Here is a 26,436-nt window from a genome sequence, read left to right as displayed (position 1 = left end):
CTTTTAAAACGGTATCACTGGTCTTGACTGTAAATAATTAAGCTTTGCATGTACAAAGGTTTTACATGTTGACTCACAATTAATGGGTTTAGCATCTATATAAATTTAGGAGGGGCTTCTCACCAAGGTAGAAGATTGATTTGGGGTCCCATGGAGGCAAATGGGAAACAGTTTGGCCATTAAATACTTAAACGGGCAAATAGGCAGAATATCCTTGTGCTTCTGGAAGACTGAAAATCTGTAATAAGGAACAACCTAGGACACTAGTTTTCAACAAGTGGTCCTGGACAGCACATTAGCATTACCTGGCAACTTATTATTTCTCAACTCACCTCTACATTCTTACTGAATCAGATCAAGTGAGAGTAGGGCCCAGCGATCTGTGATTTACCAAACCTTCCAGACAATTCTGATACACACAAAATTTGAGAATCATAGTTCTAGCAAATCAGCAGATATTATGGTAAAGTTTTGCCAAAAGTATATTCCCTAAACATTCAGGCAAAGATTCTCTTTACCTTCTGGTAAGTATAAAATAGAGGGTGAGCAATTAAGAGAGTCAGGGCAAGCTAAGAGACATCTTTGCCCTCTACACCCTGTAATCGCTTGTTTGGTCACTCTGATAACAAGATGGAATGCTAAGTGGATTTTTTAAATTCCTAAAATTCCCGGCTCTAAAGAGATCATTTTGTTGCACAGATGATGAGATTCACATATGATTTTCATATTTTTCCTTAGTGAAAGAGCTGGAAAGAGTTATTATTATTATTAAAGGATATTATTAACTTATTAGCAGAATTCGTCTTTCTTTGGAAACATAGACATCACTGACTTGACCCTGCTGATACAAGGTTACAGGGAACTTTCACTAGAGGCGGTGGGCCTGTGAGTTCCGTTCTTCAGTTGATAGACACAGCCCAAAGCACATTTCATTTAGTCTACAACAGCAATTTCCTATAAAGCACTCACTATTTTTTCTCTAAACTTCAATAAGCAAATGATGCTTGAATATCTGAAATACTCAGCTCTGTTATTAATATATTTATAGGTTTATTTTTTCAATGGCTTATTCATTTAACTGTGTACCTACTAGGTATACACAAGACACTGTCCTAGGCACAGTATAATGAAAAAACAGATGAATAAAAAACTCCCTGTTCTACAAGAAGTTTATTGTATAGAAGGGGAGATGAGATTAACAGACAAAAATTATTAAAAAATAAAACACAAGTATAATCTAGGCATCAGAGTTATAAGAATAACAAGTGATGAGGCCTCAGTTAACTTGATTACCATTTTGAGTTTGAGGGGAATTTATGGGTTAATTTTGGAGAAGGAAATGGTAACCCACTCCAGTGTTCTTGCCTGGCGAATCCCATAGACAGAGGAGCCTGGCAGGCTATGGTCCATGGGGTTGCAAAGAGTCGGAAACAAAACTGAGCAAATGACACTATGGGTGAATTTAGATATTCATTTGGATTTTGAGAAATGGTGGAAAGGAGGAAATTCCAGGAGACAAGTCTAAATAACACTGCAAAGTAGAAAGCTTTGCCATGGGATCAGGCAGAGGTGAGTAGGTTAATCAAAGTGGTTCTCCATCCCACCCATACATTAATATCACCTTAAAGTGAAAGTCGCTCAGTCATGTCTGACTCTTTGCAACCCCATGGTCTACACAGTCTATGGAATTCTCTAGCCCAGAATCCTGAAGTGGGTAGACTTTCCCTTCTCTGGGGGATCTTCCCAACCCAGGGATCAAACCCAGGTCTCCTGCATTGCAAGCAGATTCTTTACAAGCTGAGCCACAAAGGAAGCTCAAGAATACTGGAGTGGGGAGACTATCCCTTCTCCAGGGGATCTTCCCTGGGATACTTTAAAAAAAAAAAACCTGATGCCTGATATCCAGAGAAAACTATAATTCAAAAAAGATACATGCACCCCTGTGTTCACTGCAGTGCTGTTTACAACAGCCAAGATATGGAAACAATGTAAATGTCCATCAGCAGATGAACGGATAAAGAAGAAGTGGTACATATAGACAATGGAATACTACTCAGCCACAAAAAAAAGAATAAAATAATGTCATTTGTAGCAACATGGATGGACCTAGAGATTAGTACACTAAGTGAGGTAAGTCGGAAAGACAAATATCATATGATATCACTTAAATGAATAATGTAAAATATGACACATATGAACTTATCTACAAAGTAGAAATAGACTCACACATAAGAGAACAGACTTCAGGTGCAGGTTTGGGGGCAGGGAGGGATGGATTGGGAGTTTCAGATTAGCAGATATAAACTATTATAAAAGGAATAGATAAAACCATAGTCCTGACTAGACAGACCTTTGTTGGCAAAGTAATGTCTCTGCTCTTTTATATACTATCTAGGTTTATCATAACTTTCCTTCCAAGGAGTAAGTGTCTTTTAATTTCATGGCTGCAATCACCATCTGCAGTGATTTTGGAGCCAAAAATATAAAGTCAGCCACACAAGCTGGAATCAAGATTGCCGGGAGAAATATCAGTAACCTCAGATATGCAGATGACACCACCCTTATGGCAGAAAGTGAAGAGGAACTCAAAAGCCTCTTGATGAAAGTAAAAGAGGAGAGTGAAAAAGTTGGCTTAAAGCTCAACATTCAGAAAACGAAGATCATGGCATCTGGTCCCATCACTCCCTGGGAAATAGATGGAGAAACAGTGGAAACAGTGTCAGAGTTAATTTTGGGGGGCTCCAAAATCACTGCAGATGGTGACTGCAGCCATGAAATTAAAAGACGCTTATTCCTTGGAAGAAAAGTATGACCAACCTAGATAGCATATTCAAAAGCAAAGACATTACTTTGCCGACTAAGGTCCGTCTAGTCAAGGCTGTGGTTTTTCCTATGGTCATGTATGGATGTGAGAGTTGGACTGTGAAGAAGGCTGAGGGCCGAAGAATTGATGCTTTTGAACTGTGGTGTTGGAGAAGACTCTTGAGAGTCCCTTGGACTGCAAGGAGGTCCAATCAATCCATTCTGAAGGAGATCAACCCTGGGATTTCTTTGGAAGGAATGATGCTAAAGCTGAAATTTTATTTATTAGCACTTTATTTATCAGTACTTTGGCCACCTCATGCAAGAGTTGACTCATTGGAAAAGACTCTGATGCTGGGAGGAACTGGGGGCAGGAGGAGAAGGGGACAACAGAGGATGAGATGGCTGGATGGCATCACTGACTCGATGGACGCGAGTCTGAGTGAACTCTGGGAGTTGGTGATGGACAGGGAGGTCTAGCATGCTGCGATTTATGGGGTCGCAAAGAGTCGGACACGACTGAGCGACTGAAATGAACTGAACTGAACTGAACTGTTTCCACTGTTTCCCCGTCTATTTCCCATGAAGTGATGGGACCAGATGCCATGATCTTCGTTTTCTGAATGTTGAGCTTTAAGCCAACTTTTTCACTCTCCTCTTTCACTTTCATCAAGAGGCTTTTTAGTTCCTCTTCACTTTCTGCCATAAGGGTGGTATCATCTGCATATCTGAGGTTATTGATATTTCTCCCAGAAATCTTGATTCCAGTTTGTGCTTCTTCCAGCCCAGCATTTCTCACGATGTACTCTGTACAGAAGTTAAATAAGCAGGGTGACAATATACAGCCTTGACGTACTCCTTTTCCTATTTGGAACCAGTCTGTTGTTCTATGTTCCGTTCTAACTGTTGCTTTCTGACCTGCATTCTGCTTAGGCAGACATAAAAATCACTGAACACTTCTCCAGAGGGAACTGACAGGAGCAGAGCTGTGCTTATGGAATATTAAACTGGCACTTGTGGGACTTCCCTGGTGGTATAAGACTCTGCCTTCCAATGCAAGGGGTATGGGTTTGAAATCTGGTCAGGGAACTAAGATCCCACATACTGCAGGGTGCATCTGAAAATGAAAATAAATAAATAAATAAACCTTGTTTAAAAACAATTGGGAATACTGGAGATCAAAATGAAACATTTAAAAAATAAAAATAAAATAAAATAAACTGGTCTCTGTGGTGAAGATGTATAATATAAGGAAGAGACCAGCATCTGGGAGAGTAACTGTTACTGTGATAGCACAAGAGAGGCATAGAAACTGTAAGGAGTGTGGAGTCAAGGCTGAGAAGGCACACCACAGGCCGTGGTTCCTGTTGTGTGTTATCCTTGAAGGAGAGAATGGATCTGATGATAAAGTTTAGAGTCTACAAGGCTGAGGGCTCACAGTCAGCATTACTAGTTAGGAAAACATTCCTCCCCCCCGCCCCCCCCAAAAAAAAGAAAAACATTCCCAGAGAATGGAAGCATCATGCATTATCCATTATTTATATACATCGAGGCCCTGGGACACACAAATGAAAACATCTATCAGGTACTAGGAAAATCAATGTTTTCTCAAGACTCTGCCTATAGGTGACAGATTAGGATTCAACATTATTTTTAGGTTATATCCCCAGAGAAACTTTCTTGAGATATAAGTGACTTCTAACATCATGTTAATTCAGGATATACAAGATGATATTCTCTCTCTGTCTCTCTACATATATATCTATTATATATATATCACATAGCATATATATGCTATATGCTTAGTCACTTCAGTTGTGTCCAACTGTTTGTAATCCATGGATGGCAGCATGCCAAGCTCCTCTGTCCACAGGATCTCCAGGCAAGAATACTGGAGTGGGTTGCCATGCCTTCCTCCAGGGGATCTTTCTGACCCAAGGAATCCTCCTGCATTGCAGGCAGATTCTTTATCACTGAGCCACTGGGGAAGCGTGTGTGTGTGTGTGTGTGTGTGTGTGTGTGTGTGTGTGAACCGTGAACTTCCAGATGTCCAAGCTGGATTTAGAAAAAGCAGAGGAACGAGAGATCAAATTGCCAACATCCGTTAGATCATAGAAAAAGCAAGAGAATTCCAGAAAAACATCTACTTCTGCTTTATTGATTACGCTAAAGCCTTTGACTGTGGATCACAGTACACTGGGGAAAATTCTGAAAGAGATGGGAATATGAAACCACCTTACCTGCCTCCTGAGAAATCGATATGCAGGTCAAGAAGCAACAGTTAGAACCAGACATGGAACAATAGACTGTTTCCAAATTGGGAAAGGAGTACGTTAAAGCTGTATATTGTCACCCTGCTTATATAACTTATATGCAGAGTATATCATGTGAAATGCACAGCTGGAAGAAGCACAAGCTGGAATCAAGATTGCTGAGAGAAATAACCTCAGATATGCAGATGACAGCACCCTTATGGCAGAAAGTGAAGAGGAACTAAAGAGCCTCTTGATGAAAGTGAAAGTGGAGAGTGAAAAATCTGGCTTAAAACTCAACATTCAAAATTACTGCAGATGGTGATTGCAGCCATGAAATTAAAAGATGCTTGCTCCTTGGGAGAAAAGCTATAACCAACCAAGACAGCTTATTAAAAAGCAGAGACATTACTTTGCCAATAAAGGTTCGTGTAGTCAAAGTTATGGTTTTTCCAGTAGTCATGTATGGATGTGAAAGAGCTGGACTATAAAGAAAGCCAAGCACCAAACAATTGATGCTTTTGAACTGTGGTGTTGGAGAAGACTCTTGAGAGTCCCTTGGACTGCAAGGAGATCCAACCAGTCCATCCTAAAGGAAATCAGTCTTGAATATTCATTGGAAGGACTGATGCTGAAGCTGAAACTCTAATACTTTGGCCAGCTGATGCGAAGAATTGATCCACTGGAAAAGACCCTGATGCTGGGAAAGACTGAAGGCAGGAGAAGGGGAGACAGAGGATGAGATGGTTGGATGGCATCACCGACTTGAAGGACATAAGTTTGAGCAAGCTCCAGGAGTTTGTGATGGACAGGGAAGCCTGTCATGCTGCAGTCCATGGGGTCACAAAGAGTTGGACACAACTGAATGACTGAACTTCCTGATACATATATAGTAAAAGTTGCTCAGTTGAGTCCGACGCTTTGCAACCCCATGGACTATACAGTCCATTGAATTTTCCAGGCCAGAATACTGGAGTGGGTAGCCATTCCCTTCTCCAGGGGATCTTCCCAACCCAGAGATCGAACTCAAGTCTCCCACAGTGTAAGCAGATTCTTTACCAGCTGAGCTACCAGGAAGCCATATATATGTATTTATAGTGTGTGTATGTGCACGTGTGTGCATATTGAATAATAATAACCACAATAAATCTAATTGAGATCTGTCACCACACACAGAATTATACTTTTTTTTTTTTTGGTAATGAGAACCTTTGCAATATACTGTCTTAACAACTTTCAACTATACAATATAGTATTATTAAGTATAGTCACCATAGCTTAGATGGTAAAGAATCTGCCTGCAATGCAGGAGGCCTGGGTTCGATCCCTGGGTCAGGAATACCCTCTGAAGAAGGGAATGGCAACCTACTCCAGCATTCTTGCCTGGAGAATTCTATGGACAGAAGAGCCTGGTGGACTACAGTCTATGGGATCGAAAAGAGTTCGACACCACTGAGCGACTAACATTACTACTACACTAACTACAGTTACCATGCTATATAATACATCTCCAGAATTTATTTATGACTGGCAGTTTGTCCCCTTTGACCATCAACCCCAGCCTCCAGCAGCTGCTAATTTGTTTCCCAGAAGCGATTGTTCAATCCATAGAGTAGAAACGTTTCCTGAGGGAGTATCAAGCCACGTGGAAAATAAGAGGACTAGGGATAAACATCTTGGAGAAAGCTCTCATCTTGAAGAAGAACATAAGGAAGGACAGGACAGGAAGGTGGGAGAAGCAGGCAAGGCACAATTAAGGAAATTAAGAGATGGGAATACCAAACCACCTGACCTGCCTCTTGAGAAACCTGTATACAGGTCAGGAAGCAACAATTAGAACGGAACATAAAACAACAGACTGGTTCCAAATAGGAAAAGGAGTACGTCAAGGCTGTATATTGTCACCCTGCTTATTTAACTTATATGCAGAGTACATCATGAGAAACGCTGGGCTGGAGGAAGCAGAAGGTGGAATCAAGATTGTCGGGAGAAATATCAATAACCTCAGATATGCAGATGACACCACCCTTATGGCAGAAAGTAAAGAGGAACTAAAAAGCCTCTTGATGAAAGTGAAAGTGGAGAGTGAAAAAGTTGGCTTAAAGCTCAACATCCAGAAGACTAGGATCATGGCATCTGGTCCCATCACTTCATGGGAAATAGATGGGGAAACAGAGGAAACAGTGGCTGACTTTATTTTGAGGGGCTCCAAAATCACTGCAGATGGTGACTGCAGCCATGAAATTAAAAGACGCTTACTCCTTGGAAGGAAAGTTATGACCAACCTAGACAGCATATTAAAAAGCAGAGACATTACTTTGCCAACAAACGTCCATCTAGTCAAGGGTATGGTTTTTCCAGTGGTCATGTATGGATGTGAGAGTTGGATTATAAAGAAAGCTGAGTGCTGAAGAATTGATGCATTTGAACTGTAGTGTTGAAGAAGACTCTTGAGAGTCCCTTGGACTGCAGGGAGATCCAACCAGTCCATCCTAAAGGAGATCAGTCCTGGGTGTTCATTGGAGGGACTAATGTTGAAGCTGAAACTCCGATACTTTGGCCACCTGGTGCAGAGAGCTGACTCATTTGAAAAGATCCTGATGCTGGCAAAAACTGACGGCAGGAGGAGAAGGGGATGACAGAGGATGAGATGGTTGGATGGCATCACCGACACAATGGACATGGGTTTGGGTGGACTCTGGGAGTTGGTGATGGACAGGGAGGCCTGGCGTGCTGTGGTTCATGAGGTCACAGTCGGACATGACTGAGCGACTGAACTGAACTGAACTGAAGAGAGAAAAGGGTTTGTAAGAAAATGGTGAACCCTATAACACCCATTCAGTACTAGGACAAGTGTTTATTCCACTGGTTCCTACATTTCACCAAGTTTGGAAAACTCTGCTAAAGTAAGATCAAGGACATTAAGAAATTATTAATCTCAGTGAATTTATATTAAAGCTTAGTTTATATTCTACTCATGCTCAAATCTGCTCTTCTAGAAAAAATATTGCAATCATAAATATAGTGGCTGGATTTGTAACAAAATGGAGTTTTTTGGCAAATTCTGAAAGGATAATTTGGGGAGGTAGAGTGTGGTGTGGTGCAAGTCTGATTACTGAGGATTAAATAGAGAGAGATTACCAAAGCGGGAAAAAAAATCTCCTTTCCCTTAAGTCTTTGTTTCCCAAACTGTGGTTTTGACTTCTGCAAAGAGAACCTGTTAAGAGGAAGTAACTTTAGCTAAAAATAAGATAGAAACCATACCGGATATCCAGAGGGAAACAGTAATTAAAGAGGAAGTGACTTGGGATGTTTCAACAATAGTTGTAACAATGAGAGTAGAAAGTAAAAGTGATACAAAAATTGAGAGGCAGTCCTGAAAATCTGGTTAGATGCTCCCAAACTCCTACCAGTTTGAGGACAAGGTCTAAAATATTTCAAGCAGCTAAATCTGCTAATGCACTAACATAGAAACACACTATGTCTGAAGTCTCCAAATTCCCTTAAATTAATCCACACATTCTGTCTCTTGAAAGGTCCCATATGAAGGAGTTTGTTTTCCTTCCTGGAGTCTTTCTCCTTCTAAATATGATACAAATATTTGTTTTTACAAATTCAATCTGTCATTTAAAGCACAGTTTAGTCTGTGGCAGAATCAAACAAAAAACTCTAAATTTTCAAACAAACAAGAAAGCCCCCAGTATTTTCAACTCTAAAGAAATATGAAGTGAACAAGGACCTGTAATAAATTACCTGATAAAAGTTCCACGCCGCATCTTTTTAAAAAAGTGGAAGCAGAAGAAAGTGCATTTAAATTAATAGTACAAAGGATCTTCAAAGCGGCATTAAACATTTCCCAGCTACGGAAAACTCAAATACCCAATCTGGTTTCTATGAAACTTAAAAAGATCAAACAATTAGAAAGAAACTAGGCTTGAAGGAGAAATGCTAGGGATTTCAGTAAACATCTGGTTACCATTTTCAATTGAAAGAACTAACCCACTTAAGGAAGTAGTTTAGTTTCTTTGGAGTAAAAATGAGACAGTGGCTTTTTGTTCCCTTTGCACAGTGGAGGGTAAAGGAAACATCAGAGTGGGGAGATCACTCATAACTCAGCTTCTATAAATAAGAAAGTTTTGTTTGTTTGTTTTTTCCCCAAAAACTAAAGTAAATTGAACTCGGGTCCCTGTAGTATAAACAATTCAACCAAGTTAAGGTTAAATAAACATTCCTTGAGCGCTCCCTTGCCAATTAAGGAACACATTCTGTTTGGGAGTAAATACATCAGTAATTCTATGAGCGATGAGGAAAATAACAATAAACCCGAACACACAATTACCATGTGTCATAATGCAATAAAATAGAACGGTGCGGCCCTATGCCATTTCTTTGATTCAGTTTCTTTCCTTTTCTAGTTTGATTAACTCAGGGCACAGAAGCACTTCTGATACCGTCCAAAACCTATTACTTGCCTAATAAAAAACGTATGTCAAGTGCGTTCCAGGCAAAATACCGACAAAGCGAAACACTGTGCCTTTCAAATGTGACCTTTCCTCTTCTGTCTTCCTGCTGAACAGTCCTAGTGCATATTAAACTCAGGAAGGCAGCAGGGGTGCTGGTATGGGGCTGGAGGGGAAAAGGAATGAGTTCATTAGGCTCTCAAATTGTAAAGGATCAGAAGAAGCATCTGCTATCAACCTGCACCGTCAGCCTAAAGGGACCACTTCCAGTTCGGCCTTCGGGTCCACATTTCTTCGCTCCATCTTAGCTTCCTGCTCCTCTCTTCTGCCAGAGGACAGGAGACTAAAGGCAAAGACTAAAGAAAAGGAATTCTAGAATAATAGAGGTTTAAAATCTTGTCTTGACTTGTGGACACAGAGGGAAAGGAGAGGGTCAAAGAGAATAGCATTCCAGGAAATGATCCAATAGGGATAATCTAGAATAGGGAAGAATCGAGACAGTAGCATTGAAATATGTACACTATTACAATGTGTAAGATAGATGGCTAGTGGGAAGCTGCTGTATAGCGCAGGAGCTCAGCCTGGTGCTCTGTGATGACCTAGAGGGGTGGGATGGGGGGTGGTGGGAGGGAGGCTCAAGAGGGAGGGGATATAGGTATACATATTACCTGATTCATGTTGTTGTACAACAGAAACTAACACAACATTGTAAAACAATTATACTCCAATTAAAAAATATATATTGTCCTGCTTCCTCTGATTTTGTGTGTATGAGTGTTAGAACTCATCCCCAAACTGCAGATTTGAAAAAGGCTTGATGCTGATTTTATGCATTCTCCTGAGTGATAAAGCAAGCCCTCTGCAGCATTCCTGCTTTGCTCTTATTCCATCAAAACTTCCTACTCTTTGAGCTGGGCTATTCTATTGCTGGGTAAGTCTGATTGATACAATGTTCATCCTTCAACAGGTCCTGGGCCTTCTAGGGTTACTACAAATAAATCCTGTACTCAAGCGACCCGTTAAACAGTGGGGATACAAAAATATTGGCCCAACTACTTGCAGGCCTCCCAGAAATGGTCTTTTCAATTGGAACAATCTATTTTCTTGTTCCTGCTACAGTTCTTGGTTTGTACGGTAGCTGTAGAAATATGCCTCCTCAAGTATATATAAATAATTCCAAGCCAAAGATAAAATATACTCTGCGTCAGAGTCTCCCGAACTACATATTACTTAGACTCTACCCTGGGTGCAAGCTTAAAACTTTTGGAAAATATTTATTCTCTCTTAGGCCATTATTCATTCTATGAACTAAAACAATGATTTACTAAATAGTACCTGGATGCTAGGAAAGAGAAGAAATTTGATGGTGACTTTCTTTTCCTTTAAAGAGGTACAAGCTATAAAAATCTTGGGTCATATGACATGTTTTTCAAAGCAAGGGACTAGAAGTGAATGTTTCACACAATGCTAAGAACTCACCGACAGGACCTAAATGACATGATAGGGGTTTTCACCTTTAATGCTCTCTACAGTCATGAGCAGCAAAAGCTATAAGCTTCCTTTTCTGTGTCCTTTACTCGAGAGCAGCTTTAAGTAACTCTGTGTGTTCCTCTGTTTTATGGAATATTAAACCTTCAATGAATCAGTTATCACCTCTAAGCAGATAGCCTGCACATCTACATCTCCTGCCTGTCCTCCAGTCTCTGCTAAGTACATTATGTGAAAATCTCAAGGCACCTGAGCCTGCAGGTGTTTAGAACTAAACACATCTGCCCTACCTGCAAAAACAACAGGTTGAGGAACACTGCTTAATGTGTCAGAAGAGTCTTGAAATCCAAGGAAGGGGAAAACTGAAAAACAGACACAGGCATTAAAAACCTCAACAGTCTAGAATTGTTTGATGTATAAAATATTAGCTTTATCTCCTACCACATTTGTGGTTGCATTATTTTTGTTATATGAGCAGATTTGAGCATGAGTAGAATATCAATGTTTCTTTAAAGTTACATAAAAATGAAAGGCTGAAGAATTAAGTTTTAATGTGAAAGTCTAAGGTAGTTCACTATTTAAAGGGCTCAACTGTACTATTTCATCTTCATTTATTTATGTATTCTAATAAATATTTATTGTGTGCCCCTATGTGGAGGGCATAGTTCTATGTGATGAGGTGAGCAGACAGGGCTCCTGATCTCAAGGAGCTGATAAATTTTTTTAGAAGTGAAGTTGTTTTTCCTAATGAAATGATCCAGGAGACCGTGTGTCAGAATTTCAGAAGGGTTAACAACCCAGATCGTTTATGAAAAAATATTAAATTGGGAAGGAGACTTGAAAAGAATAGGACTTAATAGGGAGATTTTAATGCAAAATTTCCAGTAGCAGCACCCTTCTGCTACTGGTTAAGCTGTGTCTGACTCTTTGCAACCCTATGGACTGTAGCCCACGAGGTTCCTCTGTCCATGGAATTTCCCAGTCAAGGATACTGGAGTGGGTTGCCATTTCCTTCTCCAGGGGATCTTCCTGGCCAGGGATCGAACCCATGTCTCCTGCATTGCAGGCAGATTCTTTATCACTGAGCCATCAGGGAAACCCCCCCTTTAAGGTACCTCTCCACAAAGGAATCTTCACCATCTCCTTTCTGTATCTAGTTCCTGGCAGCAGTAGCAATATTATCTCCCATTTTTGGAGTGCCTACCACATGCCATTCTCAGAACAATCTCAAAACAATCCTTTTCAGAAGAGAAAAAGGAGGGCTTTGAGAGGCCAACTTGCCCAGGGTAGTGTAACCATTAAAGATAACACCAGGGAGTCCAACCCAGGTTCAGTCTTACTGCACAGCTTATTGTCTTTAATTACCACAGTCCACTACCCTCCCTAAGAAAGCAATTATTGTGGTTAAGCTCTTCTTACCTAATTGAAATCTCAACTTCCTTATGGCTTCTTTTGGAATACAAATAAACTAAAGAAAAATCTGAAATACATTTTCCATTACGAAAGTTAAGACTGATCTACAGTACTTGTTTCTTTTCCACACAACCAGCAGAAACAGCTTTCGGCAAGTAGCCATTATAAATAAACCTTCAAAATGAGACGAAATTTCAAATGATACATGGATGGGTTGGACATTTTTAAGAGTGCAGGTGAATGTAAATAAATTTATGGGAGGGAAGAAACTATGAAATTATAAACAGGGAAGGAAATGGGCTTTTCCTTTTTTTAATACATTTTCCACAACATTAAGTAGTAGTAACATCTCGCTCTGCTAACTGTGTCTTTAATAGTACATCCCAAGAACACAGCTGGGAAAATTACAGTGTCCTTCTTAGTGGGGGGGAAAGCTGTAGCAATATTATTTAAAGTATCATCTCTATAACACAATATAGCAAATGTATTGATACGAATATCGATAAATACTATTTATCACAGTATTAATTCTATCCCTTCTTAGAGATGCTTTCATTATGTCATGTTGTCATGTCACACTCTCAGCTCACATCCACTTCATCTGCAATACAAATGTTGCTCTGGCCCTTGACCGTACATAACATCATCAACTTAATAATCCTTTTGAAAAAGTTGTTTTAAATGTACTATCTGGACGTGTCAGAGATTAAGGGGAGGCACTACAGTGTCCCCTTCTTCCCGAGAGCAAAACCTCTCTCTATTCTTTCCCCTGTTGCCAAGCTGGGTACTTGGCAGCTCAAGCCAAAATTAAGTTCAAATTATGGTAACTAAGAGGAATATCCAGTTTGAGCCCTACTTTTATATTTCCATCTTAGTAATCTTATTATTATATGTTTGCCTATAAACCATCAAATCCTTTTTGAATGAGGTTTCAGTTAAGTTAAAAACCTAACGTATCTCAGTCCTTGAGTTTAACCACCATCATGAGATTAAATGACATAGAATTAGTCTAGATCCACAGGTCAGCAAACATTTTCTGTAAAGGACTCAATGACAAATATTTTAGGCCTTAAGAGCCATATAGTCTTTGTTGCAACTACTTGGCTCTGCTGTTATAGTACAAAAACGGACAAAGACAGTACAAAAACAGATGAGTGGTTGTCCAATCAAACTTTGTTTATAGGCATTGGCCCAGATTTGGTCAGTGGGCCATAGTTTGTCAACTCCTGGCAAGAAAATTTATATAGTCTTTCACTTTTTATATTTCTTCAAAGACCATTCTGTATAAAAGCCCCAAGTTGAAAAAATAAGCAATTTGAAATCATAAGACAGTCTCCAATTCTGCAGCTTGGATAGCAGTTGGCATTTGTTTTTCACATGGACTGTACAACACAATTCAAAAGTGCAGAGTATACTCAAGAGTGGACAGAAAATTGCTAAATATACTCTACCCTTCAAATATACATAAATAGTTCTGATCCAATGATGAAGTCCCTTGAATCAGAGTCTCCTAGAAAACACCTTTCTTGGATGTCACCATGGGAATAGGTTAAGAACTTTTGGGGGGAATACCTGCTCTCTTTTAGGACACTATTCTTTTCCATGTACCAGAGCACTGATTTACTATATAGTATCTAGATATTAGGAAAAGGAATAATTGGTTGGTCCTTCAACATTTTCTTTTAGAGACATATATTCAGAGATTTCTATGGTCTTACAACTGCAGAAACAGAAGATATATTTTTCCAAAGTCGGAGGCTAAAGGACGATAAATGTGTATGTTTCATATTCTGCTGTTTTGTAGGCATAAATCTGTAAAGACAATTGTCCTCTTACTGTCCTCAAAATCAGCTTAAAGTTGAAATACTTATTAACAACTATACCAATAAATCTTCAGTATTTATAGTTCAATGGCATATAGCAAGCACAATTTTGTATCATTTTATTACAAAATGAACTCTAAAGATTGCTATTTTTTGAACCAATAGTATATCCCTTAGGACAGTGTTCCTCAAACTAAGCTACACATCAGAATTACCTGTGTCTGTTTTTAACATACAAATTTCTGGGCCCTACTCCCAGACTACTGAATGAGAAATATTGGCTGGGCTTTACTTTGTTTCCTCCCAGAACTCTGATGGGTGTGGACAAAGTGGTTAAATTCTCACCACATATTCTTGTGAAATAAATATCATTACTGCCTTTAATATGTAAACTATAATAAGACTCAGAGAACAAGGCCAAATATATACGGATCTATGGTTGTTCTGGTTAGAATCACCAATTTCTATCATATCACAGAATAGAATTAACCAGGGGAAAACTTAATACCTATATTTGAATTTTCAACCTAAGACTGCTTACTTTTCCCTTCAATTAATGTTTACTAAATTAGCAATTAAATATAAGATGAAGCCCAAACATTAGTCTTCAAGAACAGATTATACTTAATAGTAGAATGTTGGCTGCCTGGACTAGCCCTCTTTTAAATTTTTTCCTAATTTTTATCCATTTCTAGCCTTAAAAGTTTTTTGTTTTTTTTTTTAAGGGACCCTGAAAAAGCCACCTGTGCTTCAAAGGATGGCACAAAAAAAGAGATCAGCAGAAATGATGGGGGAAAAGTCAAAACAGGACTAGAAAGCCGGTAGAATAAATGGGAAGAACAGGGAAAATGTGTTTTATATTTATTTTCTTAGGACCGAAAATGTGTTTTATAAATGTGTCAACTCTGCACCTTGGTACTTAATAACATTTGTAGAAGTGCCTCTTTTGTTTTTAATGTAATCTTTTCAAATCTCAAGTTAGCAAACAGCAAATGATGAAAAGAAAGATAAGGAGAGTAGGTCTCCAGATCATTCTGAATTGCTTTCACTTCCACCAAGCTGCTTAGCATGGGGAGATGAAGTTTAAAGGGGCCAATTTAGGGTCCCACTTTCTGTCGCTGTACATGTAGTAAGACAAGCATAAGTTGAATATGTGAAACTAGAGCAAAATAAATTTTACACGAATTAAATCTCAAGAAAACATTTTTGACAGTAACTGCTTCAATTCAAACAGTCTATAGATTAAATGTGTGGCCATGGAAAACCAGCTGCAATTTAAAAAGTGGCTTTTTTTTCTACACGTTAGATAATCAGAGACATATTAGATGATGGTCACAGAAATTTTTTATCTCAGGTATTTGATGCACAGGCTCTCACAGTGAAAACTACAAAATCAAATGGAGAACCAACAATATCCCATACTTGTGAAATTGCTACCCTTTCTTGAGGCCTATCCAGGAATAATATCTTACCATATAAAGCAAAAGAATAGCAAGAAAGAAGCAGTGAATGTTTTCAAAACAGGAAATGTTGGCAAAGGGAGCCAAATCAGTATTTACACTGACAAATTCCGGTGACATCATCTAGTTATCTTGTACTACTATGCCCAGCAGCTCCTCTGGCTGCCAGATTCATTTGCCTTCAGGCTTTCTTTGCACTTTCTTGGTATTTGGAAGCTGCAAAGTAATTCTTCTTTTTCTTATAAAACTGACCCAAAGGACATCAAGGGAGAGAAGAGACATATTCCTTGTTTTGCAGGTGGATAAAATGGAAACTGAAGTTGAAAGCACAGATAACCCGTGTTGTGCCCATACGAGTAGCAGTACCGAGGGGGCAGAAAACACATGAATTTCAGACAATAGCATTGTGTTATCAGGGTCAAGGCTTTGCAGGATTCCAGGACCACAGCTCATGTGGCACGAGGGTGGTGCTAATAGAATCACCTTGTTCAGCGGTGGGCTAAAATAATTTACAAGATGAGAAGACAACGTGTTTTATATCTTTCCTTAAGACTGACAGCTATTCTGATCAGTGGTGTTCTGACAATATCATTTATGGATGTTTTAGAACGTTCAGTTCAGTTCAGTTCAGTCACTCAGTCGTGTCAGACTGTTTGTGACCCCATGGACTGTGGCACGCCAGGCCTCCTTGTCCATCACCAATTCCCAGAGCTTGCTCAAACTCATGTCCATCAAGTTGGTGATACCATCCAACCATCTCATCCTCTGTTGCCTCCTTCTCCTCCTGCCTTCAATCTTTCCCAGCAGCAGGGTCTTTTCCAATGAGTCAGTTCTTTGCATCAGATGCCAATGTACTTTAGACTTCAGAGGGGTCCTTCTTAGAACCAACCTCAGTGAGGTTTGTAAACTTTGTCTCCAGCTGCTTCCATATTCCATGGCTTTCACCTTCCCTTTTGCTTTTCTTATTTGCTTCCAAAAGCTCTATATTAACGTACTTCTCCTGGGGGCAGAGGCTGGCAAATGGCATTCCTGAAGACTTGTCCTAATGGACTGTATTCTGAACATTTTTAAGTTCTTTCTTTTCATCAGAGTAGATCTTTTGAGGCTTTTTCCCCTGGGAGCTTGGTTAGTGAAGTAGCTTATAACTTTATCACCAACATTGTAAAAAAAAGGTGGTAAAGCGTGGCCATGGCTAAGTGTTCCCAGCCTCTTTCATGACCAACGTAAACTAGCATTTTAAAAAGCAAAAGTGAAGTGAAAGTTGCTCAGTCTCAGCTGTGTCCAACTCTTTGTGACCCCATGGTCTATACAGCCCATGGAATTCTCCAGGCCAGAATACTGGAGTGGGTAGCCTTTCCCTTCTCCAGGGGATCTTCCCAACCCAGGGATCAAACCCAGGGTCTCCCACATTGCAGGCAGATTCTTTACCAGCCACAAGGGAAGCCCTTAAAGAGCAAGGGGGCACCTAATTGAAAAGCATGTGCTATGAGGATGTCAGGATGGCTGACACTGAAATGACAAATGAAAGTTACTGTGGCACCAGGATCTATTTTTTCCTAGAGGAAAACACCATGGAGATCAGCAGTTGATTCAAATTGCTTTTCCTCTCCTCCCTTTTTGATAAATAGGAAAACAAACACACACTGTGCCATCCTAAAGAGAAAACTCTAATTGGCCCACAGAGAATGAGTGCTCCACGTTCTGGTAGCTGTAAAATGAAGGATTAATGCAGGAAAAGACCCTGATGCTGGGAAAGACTGAAGGTAGGAAGACAAGGGGATGACAGAGGATGAGTTGGTTGGATGGCATCACCGACTCAATGGACATGAGTTTGAGCAAGCTCTGGGAGGTAGCAAACAACAGGGAAGCCTGGCATACTGCAGTCCACAGGGTCGCAAAGAGTCAGACATAACTTAGCGACGGAACAACAACACAGGGGCCAAAAGAGGGAGTGAGCAACACGAAGATGAAGAGGACAAGCACAGAAGTGAGATCTGGAATCCGGGGGGTTCAAATCCTGCCCCTCCATCACCACAGTTTAAGATACAAGGTGCATCCCTGAACTATTCCAAGCCTTGGGTTCCTCTTCTGCAAGTGGGGGAGGGATGAATATTTCTTTCTTAAATTTATTAGAATATAGTTGCTTTATAATGTTGTGTTAGTTTCTGCTGTGCAGCAAAGTGAATCAGTGATACATATATCTATTCTTTTATAGATTTCCTTCCAATTGAGGTCACCACAGAACATTTACTGGGTAGCTCATCTGGTAAAGAATCCACCTGCAATGCAGGAGATCTTGGTTCAATTCCTGGGTTGGGAAGATCCCTTGGAGAAGCGAAAGGCTACTCACTTCACGTTCCTGGGTTTCCCTGCTGCCTCAGATGGTAAAGAATCAGCCTGCAATGCAGGCGACCTGGATCTGACCCCTGAATTAGGAAGATCCCCCAGAAGGAAGGCATAGCAACCCACTCCAATATTCTTACCTGGAGAATCCCCGTGGACCAAGGAGCCTGGTGGATTACAGCTCATGGCGTCAAAAGAGCTGGACATGACTGAGCGACTAAGCACACACACAGAGCACCGAGTAGAGTTTCCTGCACTATACAGCAGGTTCTCACTAGTTATCTATTTTATGCATAGTAGTGTATATAGGTCAACCCCAATCTCCCAGTTAATTCCATTCCCCCTTACCCCTTGGTGTCCCTACATTTGTTCTCTATGTGTGTGTCTCTATTTCCCCTTTGCGAATAAGTTCATCTACACCATTCTTCTAGATTCCATATACATGCAATATTACACTAATCTGTTTTTCTCTTTCTGACTTATTTAATTCTGTGTGACAGTCTCTAGCTCTATCCAGGTCTCTGCAAATGGCACCACTGTGTTCTGTTTTATGGCTAAGTAACATTCCATTGTATATATGTACCATATCTTCTTTATCCATGTCTCTGCTGATGGACATTTAAGTTGTTTCCATGTCTGGCTATTGTAAATAATGCTGGAATAAACATCAGGGTGCATGTATCTTTTCTTGGGGGTACTAAGAGGCTTTCAGTGGGGATTAAATGAGGTCATGAATACAGAATACAATATATCACATGGTTAGTCACTCAAGATCTTTCAGCTGTTATTGTTACTGCCCTTTTTGACCCTCATCATCTACTCAACTTCCTTTTCAAATAACTTATTTAAGAACTTGTCTCTTGTTTTTCATTTCAAATGGCAGAAATAAAAAGTACTTGACTAGAAACAGTGTGTGAGATAAATATCTACACTTCCTTCGCATTTAGAGCCACATTTAAGGTGGCTTCCCAAAACAATTTCCAGCACTTGCAGTCAGATGAAGTGGCAATTTTCTTAAAATATGGAGCAGTTTGGTGCTGGGCAGAACATGTATTCAGGCTCATAAACATAAACATTCTTATGCAGCATTTAAAGATGAACTATGTAACTCCAAAATGCTGCAAAAATATAAACAAAATAATTTCAGGAATAAAGAAATGCAGCTAAAGGAGAATGGAGAGGAAGCTAAAAAAGAATCCAAGTTTTCTATGATGCAAGAAAGTTGATCATGGGTAAAAATTTGTTCTTGTGAATTTTTTTAGAGGAAGACAGTAGCACATTCCAGGAAGTATTTACACTAGATGACAAGCAATTTTGGTAATTACTTCTGACTCTGACCTTTTTCTAGTAGCCCAGGGTCGGCACCGAGCCTTTCTTCAGAGATGACAACCATATAGTGATGCTGAGTGAGAATGCTCCGGTGGAGCTGAAGCTCCCTTTGGCTGGAGGAAGAAGGCCTGTAGAGAACAGCCCTTCTGCCATGGCTGCTGAAGTGAGTCTCAACTGACTGTTTGATCTACAGGGGGAAAAAAAAAAGAAGAAGGTATAAAAATTCAAGAGGAAAACAGGAGCATATTTTCCTTGAAGGAGATCATTAATGTAAATCGGGAGCCATTCAGAAAGTTGACTTTGAAGGTTTTCTCTGGCAATGCTCTGAAAGGCGCCCAGGGACGAAAGCAACCTCATTTGTGAGAACTGAAGGTGAACTGTATTTTTCTCACTGTTCCAGAAAGATGAAGATTTCAAGCCATTAAATACAGAGTTCCTGGAGGAATACTGTGATATACCGAGCTCAACTCTGCCTGAAAAACAGAAATTAATAGCAATGCTTTTGATCTGCATTGTGCTTTTCTGTAATAGTTCCAGCTGCCTGATCTTTTAATAGTTCTTTTAGGTAAACACAGTAGAGGAAACAGACCCAGGGAGGATGGATTTTGTGCCGGAAGGACATGGGGGACAGCTGAAAAGCAATCCCAGAGCTCTCTGCAGGCACATTGCTGTCACTTCTCTCCATCAGGATGCAGCAAAATTTCAGTGCCTCTCACTGAGACAGGATGGATCTTCATGTGAGAAGAGGAAGGTATCACTCAAGAACCTTAGATTTTAGGCTCTTTCTTCAGCTGTTGACTGTTTTTCCAAACAAATATTCTTTCTCACAATGATGCTTGAAGTATCATTAACAAAAGGGAAGTTTTGAATTGGCAAGTAGAAAGAATGCTGACAATGAAATTCATTATATGGTTTAAGCCATTCCTAGTGACTCAGACAGTAAAGAATCTGCCTGCAATGCAGGAGACTCGGGTTGATCCCTGGGTTGGGAAGATCCTCTGGAGAAGGGAATGGTTACCCACTCCAGCGTTCTTGCCTGAAGAATTCCATGGACAGAGGGCCTGGCAGTCTACAGTCCATGGGATTACAAAGAATCAGACAGGACTGAATGACTGAAATACACACACACATACACATATGGTCTAATGTGGATACTGTGTGTTTTCCTGAAAATTTTTGTGATTAAACCTTGATAAAGTAGACATTTTTTACTACTGAAGGAATGATAAGATTGAGTGGAGTTTAGGGCAAAAAAAATGGGAGAGGCCAAAGAAGAGGAGACAAAGGGTTGGAGAAGGCAGATGAGGGGAAAGAGGTAAAAAATGGAATTAGAAATCCACATTACTTTTAGTGGCAGCTCTGAGTCAAATTGTCCATTTTGTGGCCCTCAAATATAATTTGTACCATGTCTTTTCACTCCTTAAATTTCTTCATTATTTCCCATTACTGACCGAATCAATTCCACGTCTTTATCACAGAATGCAGGCCACTTGAACTTGAACCCCTCTTCCTTCTCTGGTCATGTCACACTTTTAATCATTTCCATTCCTAATCCTAACCGGCTGCTTCGTATAGACTCCACTGTACCTTCTCACAACAAATGCTTCCCCTCTCTCCATTCTTCCATTTAGCAAAATATCAGGCAGTACTTCTTTGGGAAATTTTCATTGACAAACATCCTTCCATCAGCACTTACAAAATTGTGTGTCTCTCTGATTTGAGTTCCCTAACATGCAGCCTGCATTGTCCCTGTGTCTTTGGTAAACACTGTACATATTCAATAAATGACCATATCAAGTAAAATAATGGACCATAATGCTCTATCAAGATCTGATCTTTGAAGATATATATGAAAAGAAAGAAGAAACCGATTTAGCTTGTTAATCCTTTGAAGGCAGGCACCATATTCTATTTTTCATTACATACAAATGATGGCTATATGAAAATCAATCTACAAAGCATGGTATAGTGCAGAAGGACACAAAATCTGCAGCCAGGATGCCAGCTTTGAATCTTTTGGTTCCACCAGCACTAATCCTATGACCTTGGACAGTACCTTCTTCCTAAGACTGCTTCGAGGATTAAGGAGTTAGTATTTGCAAAGTGCTTAGAACTGTGCCTGGCATAGATGCGTAGTCCCTCAGTCGGGTCCGACTCTGTGGCCTTATGAACTGTAGCTCTCCTGCTCCTCTGTCTATGGGGATTCTTCAGGCAAAAACACTGGCGTGGGTTGCCACGCCTTCCTCCAAGGGATCTTCCCAACCCAGAAATCAAACCCAGATCTCCTGCATTGCAGATTCTTTACCAGCTGAGCTGCAGAGATGTGCCTGGCATATAAGAAGTGCTATATGTGTGTTTTTAAGATAATCATATGTCAAAAAGAGCAAAGAGTCAGGAACACAGTTTCCATATTGGAGCTTTGCCTGGCACATGCTAACACAGGCTCATAATATGTGTGTGATGAATACAAAGGGAAGAAAGAGAACGCCAGCTATCACACCTTCTGTGCATGGTACTTTGGGAAAACATAATCAGATATTTCCCCTTGTTGCTGCTGCTGCTGCTAAGTCGCTTCAGTCATGTCCGACTCTGTGCGACTCCATAGACAGCAGCCCACCGGGCTCCCCCATCCCTGGGATTCTCCAGGCAAGAATACTGGAGTGGGTTGCCATTTCCTTCTCCAATGCATGAAGTGAAAAGTGAGAGTGAAGTCGCTCAGTCATGTCCAACTCTTAGCAACCCCATGGACTGCAGCCCACCAGGCTCCTCCATCCATGGGATTTTCCAGGCAAGAGTACTGGAGTGGGTTGCCATTGCCTTCTCCATTCCCCTTGTCAAAGGACTGCATTTTATTGATAATGAGCAAGAATTGATAAGCTCAAGAATTTAACTGAAAATTGGAACATAATTACTCAGCAAATGTTGTGATTGTTTTAGTGATAAACTTTTAAGGAGAATTTGAAACCAAATACAGGCCGAGTCTTTGGACTCAAGAGTTAGAGGGAACCAGTGGCAAGAGTTCACAGGAGGCCAAAGTAAACAAAGGTGGGTCTAGGTGAAAGGGGAAGACAGATGCTTCCAAATATATCAGTGTCACTCAAGCAAAATGCAGTGTCCAGAATTCCCATCTCACATTATTTTCTTTCGAAATCACAGGATGCTCCTCTCAGTTACAGCTGGCTCGGGTACAGGAGTGACTTCCTATGAGAAGACTGTATTTTCAAACTTTACCTTCTTGTTAATTTGAAAGATATAATCCCTCTTCCCCACCCCTCCCCTAAACCAGGATCAGTTTATGTAAGAGCACCATAATCTTACCAGCATTATCTTACAGACAGCATATTCTAGGTAGAGTATTAATTACTGGCCATATTTTATCATAACCTTTATAACACATTGAAATTTTAACTCACGTCTCAGACTACAGAGAATAAATAGGAAATGAGCGTGTCCATCAAATTAGGTCGTGTTATCCTGTAATACAAACTACCCCTGTCCTTGTAATATTTATAACAGCCTGTATCAGCAGAATGGCCCAATACCAAGGGGCGAGAGCAGTTTCAGCCGGTCGGACAACAGGTGCACTGCACTGCGTCTGTGAATTACAATTATGTCAACCGCACCAGCAAGTGCGGGATGATCAAACGCCCGGAGCAGCACTTTTGGAAATGAGAGCTTCTGATGACTCCTACGATTTTGAGAATGTATTTTTAGCGGAAGAATACATTTAACCTGGCCATCACTACAATGACTGAACTTGAGACTTGTGGATCTGCTGGGGAGAATTTAGAAAAGAACGTGTGTTTCTGGCGATTTGACAGGCTGAACCAGGAGTCACTTCCCTGTCTCCCTTCTTCCTCAGAGATCTGCACAGAAGTCCATCAGCAATTGCTTCGCTAGACTACACAAAAGTTGTTTCATACTGAACACTTACCATTTTTACTGGAAGGACTTCAAAACCTGAAGTCTCTATGCTGCCTGAGGATGAAGTGTTGTAATACTCGAGGTGGAGGGCTAGATGCAGGGACATGGAGCAGAACAGTAGTGCGGGTGTATATCAGACGCTCAGTCACGTCCAACTCTTTGCGACCCCATGGACAGTAGCCCACCAGGCTCCTCTGTCCATAGGATTCTCCAGGCAAGAGTACTGGAGCGGGTTGCCATTCCCTTCTCTAGGGGATCTTCCCGACCCAGGGATTGAAGCTGTATCTTCCGAATTGCCGGCAGATTCTTTACCACAGAGCCATCTGGGCAGCCGTCAGAACAGAGCGGGGCTGGGAATCAAACATCTGGACTTGGGGTTCTGGCTCTGCCCCTGGCGGGCTTCTTCCACTGGGAGAGTGACAGTCATCTCCTCACATTAGAGTTTTCTCACGTGTATAGTTAAAGTAACAAATCTTACTTCATGAGATTGGATGGGGAATTAAATCACATTTCTATATGAAAGCATGCACCACAGCATCCCACCAATAAACCATATGAAATATATACACGGAAAACTGATATAAATCAATATCATAATGTAACTGCTTTTACATTAGTAATTAAGTTTTTCAACTAATACGATCTGGTCCCTGTCATAACTTCTATATACCCTGGTAAATATTTCTCTCTGTAGGGCTTATCATCTTTCAAAGCAAAAATATGATTTCCTTATTATTTTATTGTCCATTTCCCCATATCATAAAAGAAGGCAAAAAGAAAGCATATATTTTTGTCTGTTTTGTTTACTTTTGCTTCCCCAGCCGAAGAATGGTATACTTGGCACATAGTAGGCACATAATAAATTTTCTTTGAATGAATGAATACAACATCTTTTTTTTAATAAAAAGTCATTTTTATAAATACTAGCATGAAAGATTTGGATAGAAAGCGGTAAAAATTTATAAATTTGTTTCATTAGAATTTTGAATAGTGGCAAGAATGACAGAGTCAAATTCTTGAGCAAAGTAATGAATTTACAGTAAAAGAATTCAATAAAGAACTATATTATAAAGGCACTATATTTCTCAGTCAGCTCAGTAGCTCAGTTGTGTCCAACTCTTTGCGACTCCTTGAAATGCAGTACACCAGGTCTCCCGGTCCATCGCTGTATTTCTCAGTTACTATTAAAAAGTCTTCATCAAGACTTACTGCAAAAGCAGGAAATACAGCTTTTGAAAAGTATAGTAGAAATGAGAAATAAAACTTGTTTTTTTTCCATATGATGGAAAGATTTTTTCCGGATTTATTAAAGTAGCCATGTATTTATGATATCTTCTGATGTTTGAATACAAATCATAGAGTACACCTCAGATGTGTGTCATATATAACTAAAGTTAAATTGCCAAACTGTCTAGATTTCTGGCATTTTAGAAAGATTGTAGAGTCTATCATAGTGAATTATGTTTTAATTTTTCCACTACAAGAATACAGAATTTATTTTTTCCATTGGTGAAATGTACACTTATTTCAGAGGATTCAGGAAATAAAATGGATGGCACGTTCTAGGATGCAAATCCTATACATTTTCTACTTAAACATTATTTATAATTGTAGGACAGTTTAGGAATTGTAGGTTTCCTGGATATACAAGCAGAGCCTCCGGGAATATTCCCTACTTACATGACCTCTAGTGACCCTTGGCCTCCATCTCACAGCTGACTCAGCTACAATGATCACACCTTTCTCAGAACTACTTCATGACTCTGAGTACCCTCTAAATGCTCCCCCAAACCGTATGTTGGGGCTATCCCAACACCCAACATCCAATGTAAGGCAGATTTACCCATTTGTAGCTCTATGTAAATTCTAAACAAACAAGAGAGAAACAAAAGCAATAAATTTCAATATTTAAAAAAAAGATCCACAATATTGCTTTGATGAAATGGCACCCGCTTAAATAGCAACTGCCGAAACTCATCTTTACCTGTTCCTCATTCTCATTTTCCCTTTGACACTCTCACAGTTTATAGACATGTGTTTACAATCTGCCCTTCCTAAAAGTCTGTATGTTTCAGAAGGGTCTAGACTTCTCTGCTTTGGTCATTATTGTACAAAAAGCTTACTGCTAAATAAGAGGGAATGGAAGGATGAATGAGCAAATGAATAAATGTTAAAGGCAAAGTATGAGTTCATTACTTGTAAATATATGCATGCCCTTTCGTTATTTTACTTACTGTCAGGTGAAATAATCTACTGCTGCTGCTGCTGCTGCTAAGTTGCTTCAGTCGTGTCCGACTTTGTGCGACCCCATAGAAAGCAGCCCACCAGGCTCCCCCGTCCCTGGGATTCTCCAGGCAAGAACACCGGAGTGGGTTACCATTTCCTTCTCCAATGCATGAAAGTGAAAAGTGAAGTCGCTCAGTCGTGTCCAACTCTTAGCGACCCCATGGACTGCAGCCTACCAGGCTCCTCTGTCCATGGGATTTTCCAGGCAAGAGTACTGGAGTGGGGTGACATTACTAGGAGTCTCAAAGGAGGCTTCAACATCTGCATCTCAAGTCATAAGGTATCCATGACCTCTTCATCCCTAATGACTCTCTCCTCCGTTTCACTGCAACCACACACTCCAATGACCAGCTGTGTATCCTTGTGGTCCCCCAAAGAGCCCCATCTCTGAAATTATAAAGTAATATACTCCACTCTCTGATTGCATTCATCTACTTCCAGCTCTTTTTATCTATCCCTAATACATCAACTCCTCAACCACGAGTCTTTCCCTCTAATGCCAACTTTCTACTGGCCTCCTTTTCACCCTCTTTCTCCACATCTCACGTTCCAGGACCCAATACTCTCTACCTGGTACATTAAATTCCATTGTTCACAGTCATATGGCAAAACCTCAAGCATGGATGAGCCAGGGACACAGCAGTAAACAAGGTAGGCAAGTCTCTGCCCCAACAGAGCTGACAGCCCATCAAGGCAAGCAGACATTAAGCATCTGGTTATAATCAATTATGACATGCCAGGTAAATCAGGAGCGAGAGAATGCTGTGAAAACTCTGAGCTGAGAGAGTCAAGGAAGATCTCCGCAGCCTGCCTAACCTGCCCCTGGGCTGGGGTGGTTGAGGGCTGCTGAAGAAAA

At 40.3% G+C, this 26,436-nt stretch overlaps 1 protein-coding gene across 1 annotated transcript in view; it reads right to left on the bottom strand.

Moving 5' to 3' along the window:
* Window positions 1-26,436, bottom strand: part of CPED1 (cadherin like and PC-esterase domain containing 1) — a 324,989-nt gene that overhangs the window by 268,453 nt on the left and 30,100 nt on the right. Inside the window, exon 2 of the mRNA XM_052638461.1 lies at window positions 19,380-19,557. Within this exon, the coding sequence (XP_052494421.1) occupies window positions 19,380-19,557 (178 nt within the window). The remainder of the gene's footprint in view (window positions 1-19,379; window positions 19,558-26,436) is intronic.

This window comes from Budorcas taxicolor, chromosome 4, assembly GCF_023091745.1.
Source record: "Budorcas taxicolor isolate Tak-1 chromosome 4, Takin1.1, whole genome shotgun sequence".
Lineage (NCBI taxonomy): Eukaryota > Metazoa > Chordata > Mammalia > Artiodactyla > Bovidae > Budorcas > Budorcas taxicolor.
Note: the sequence above shows the minus strand (reverse complement) of the source record. Positions and strands in the feature narration are given on the sequence as shown.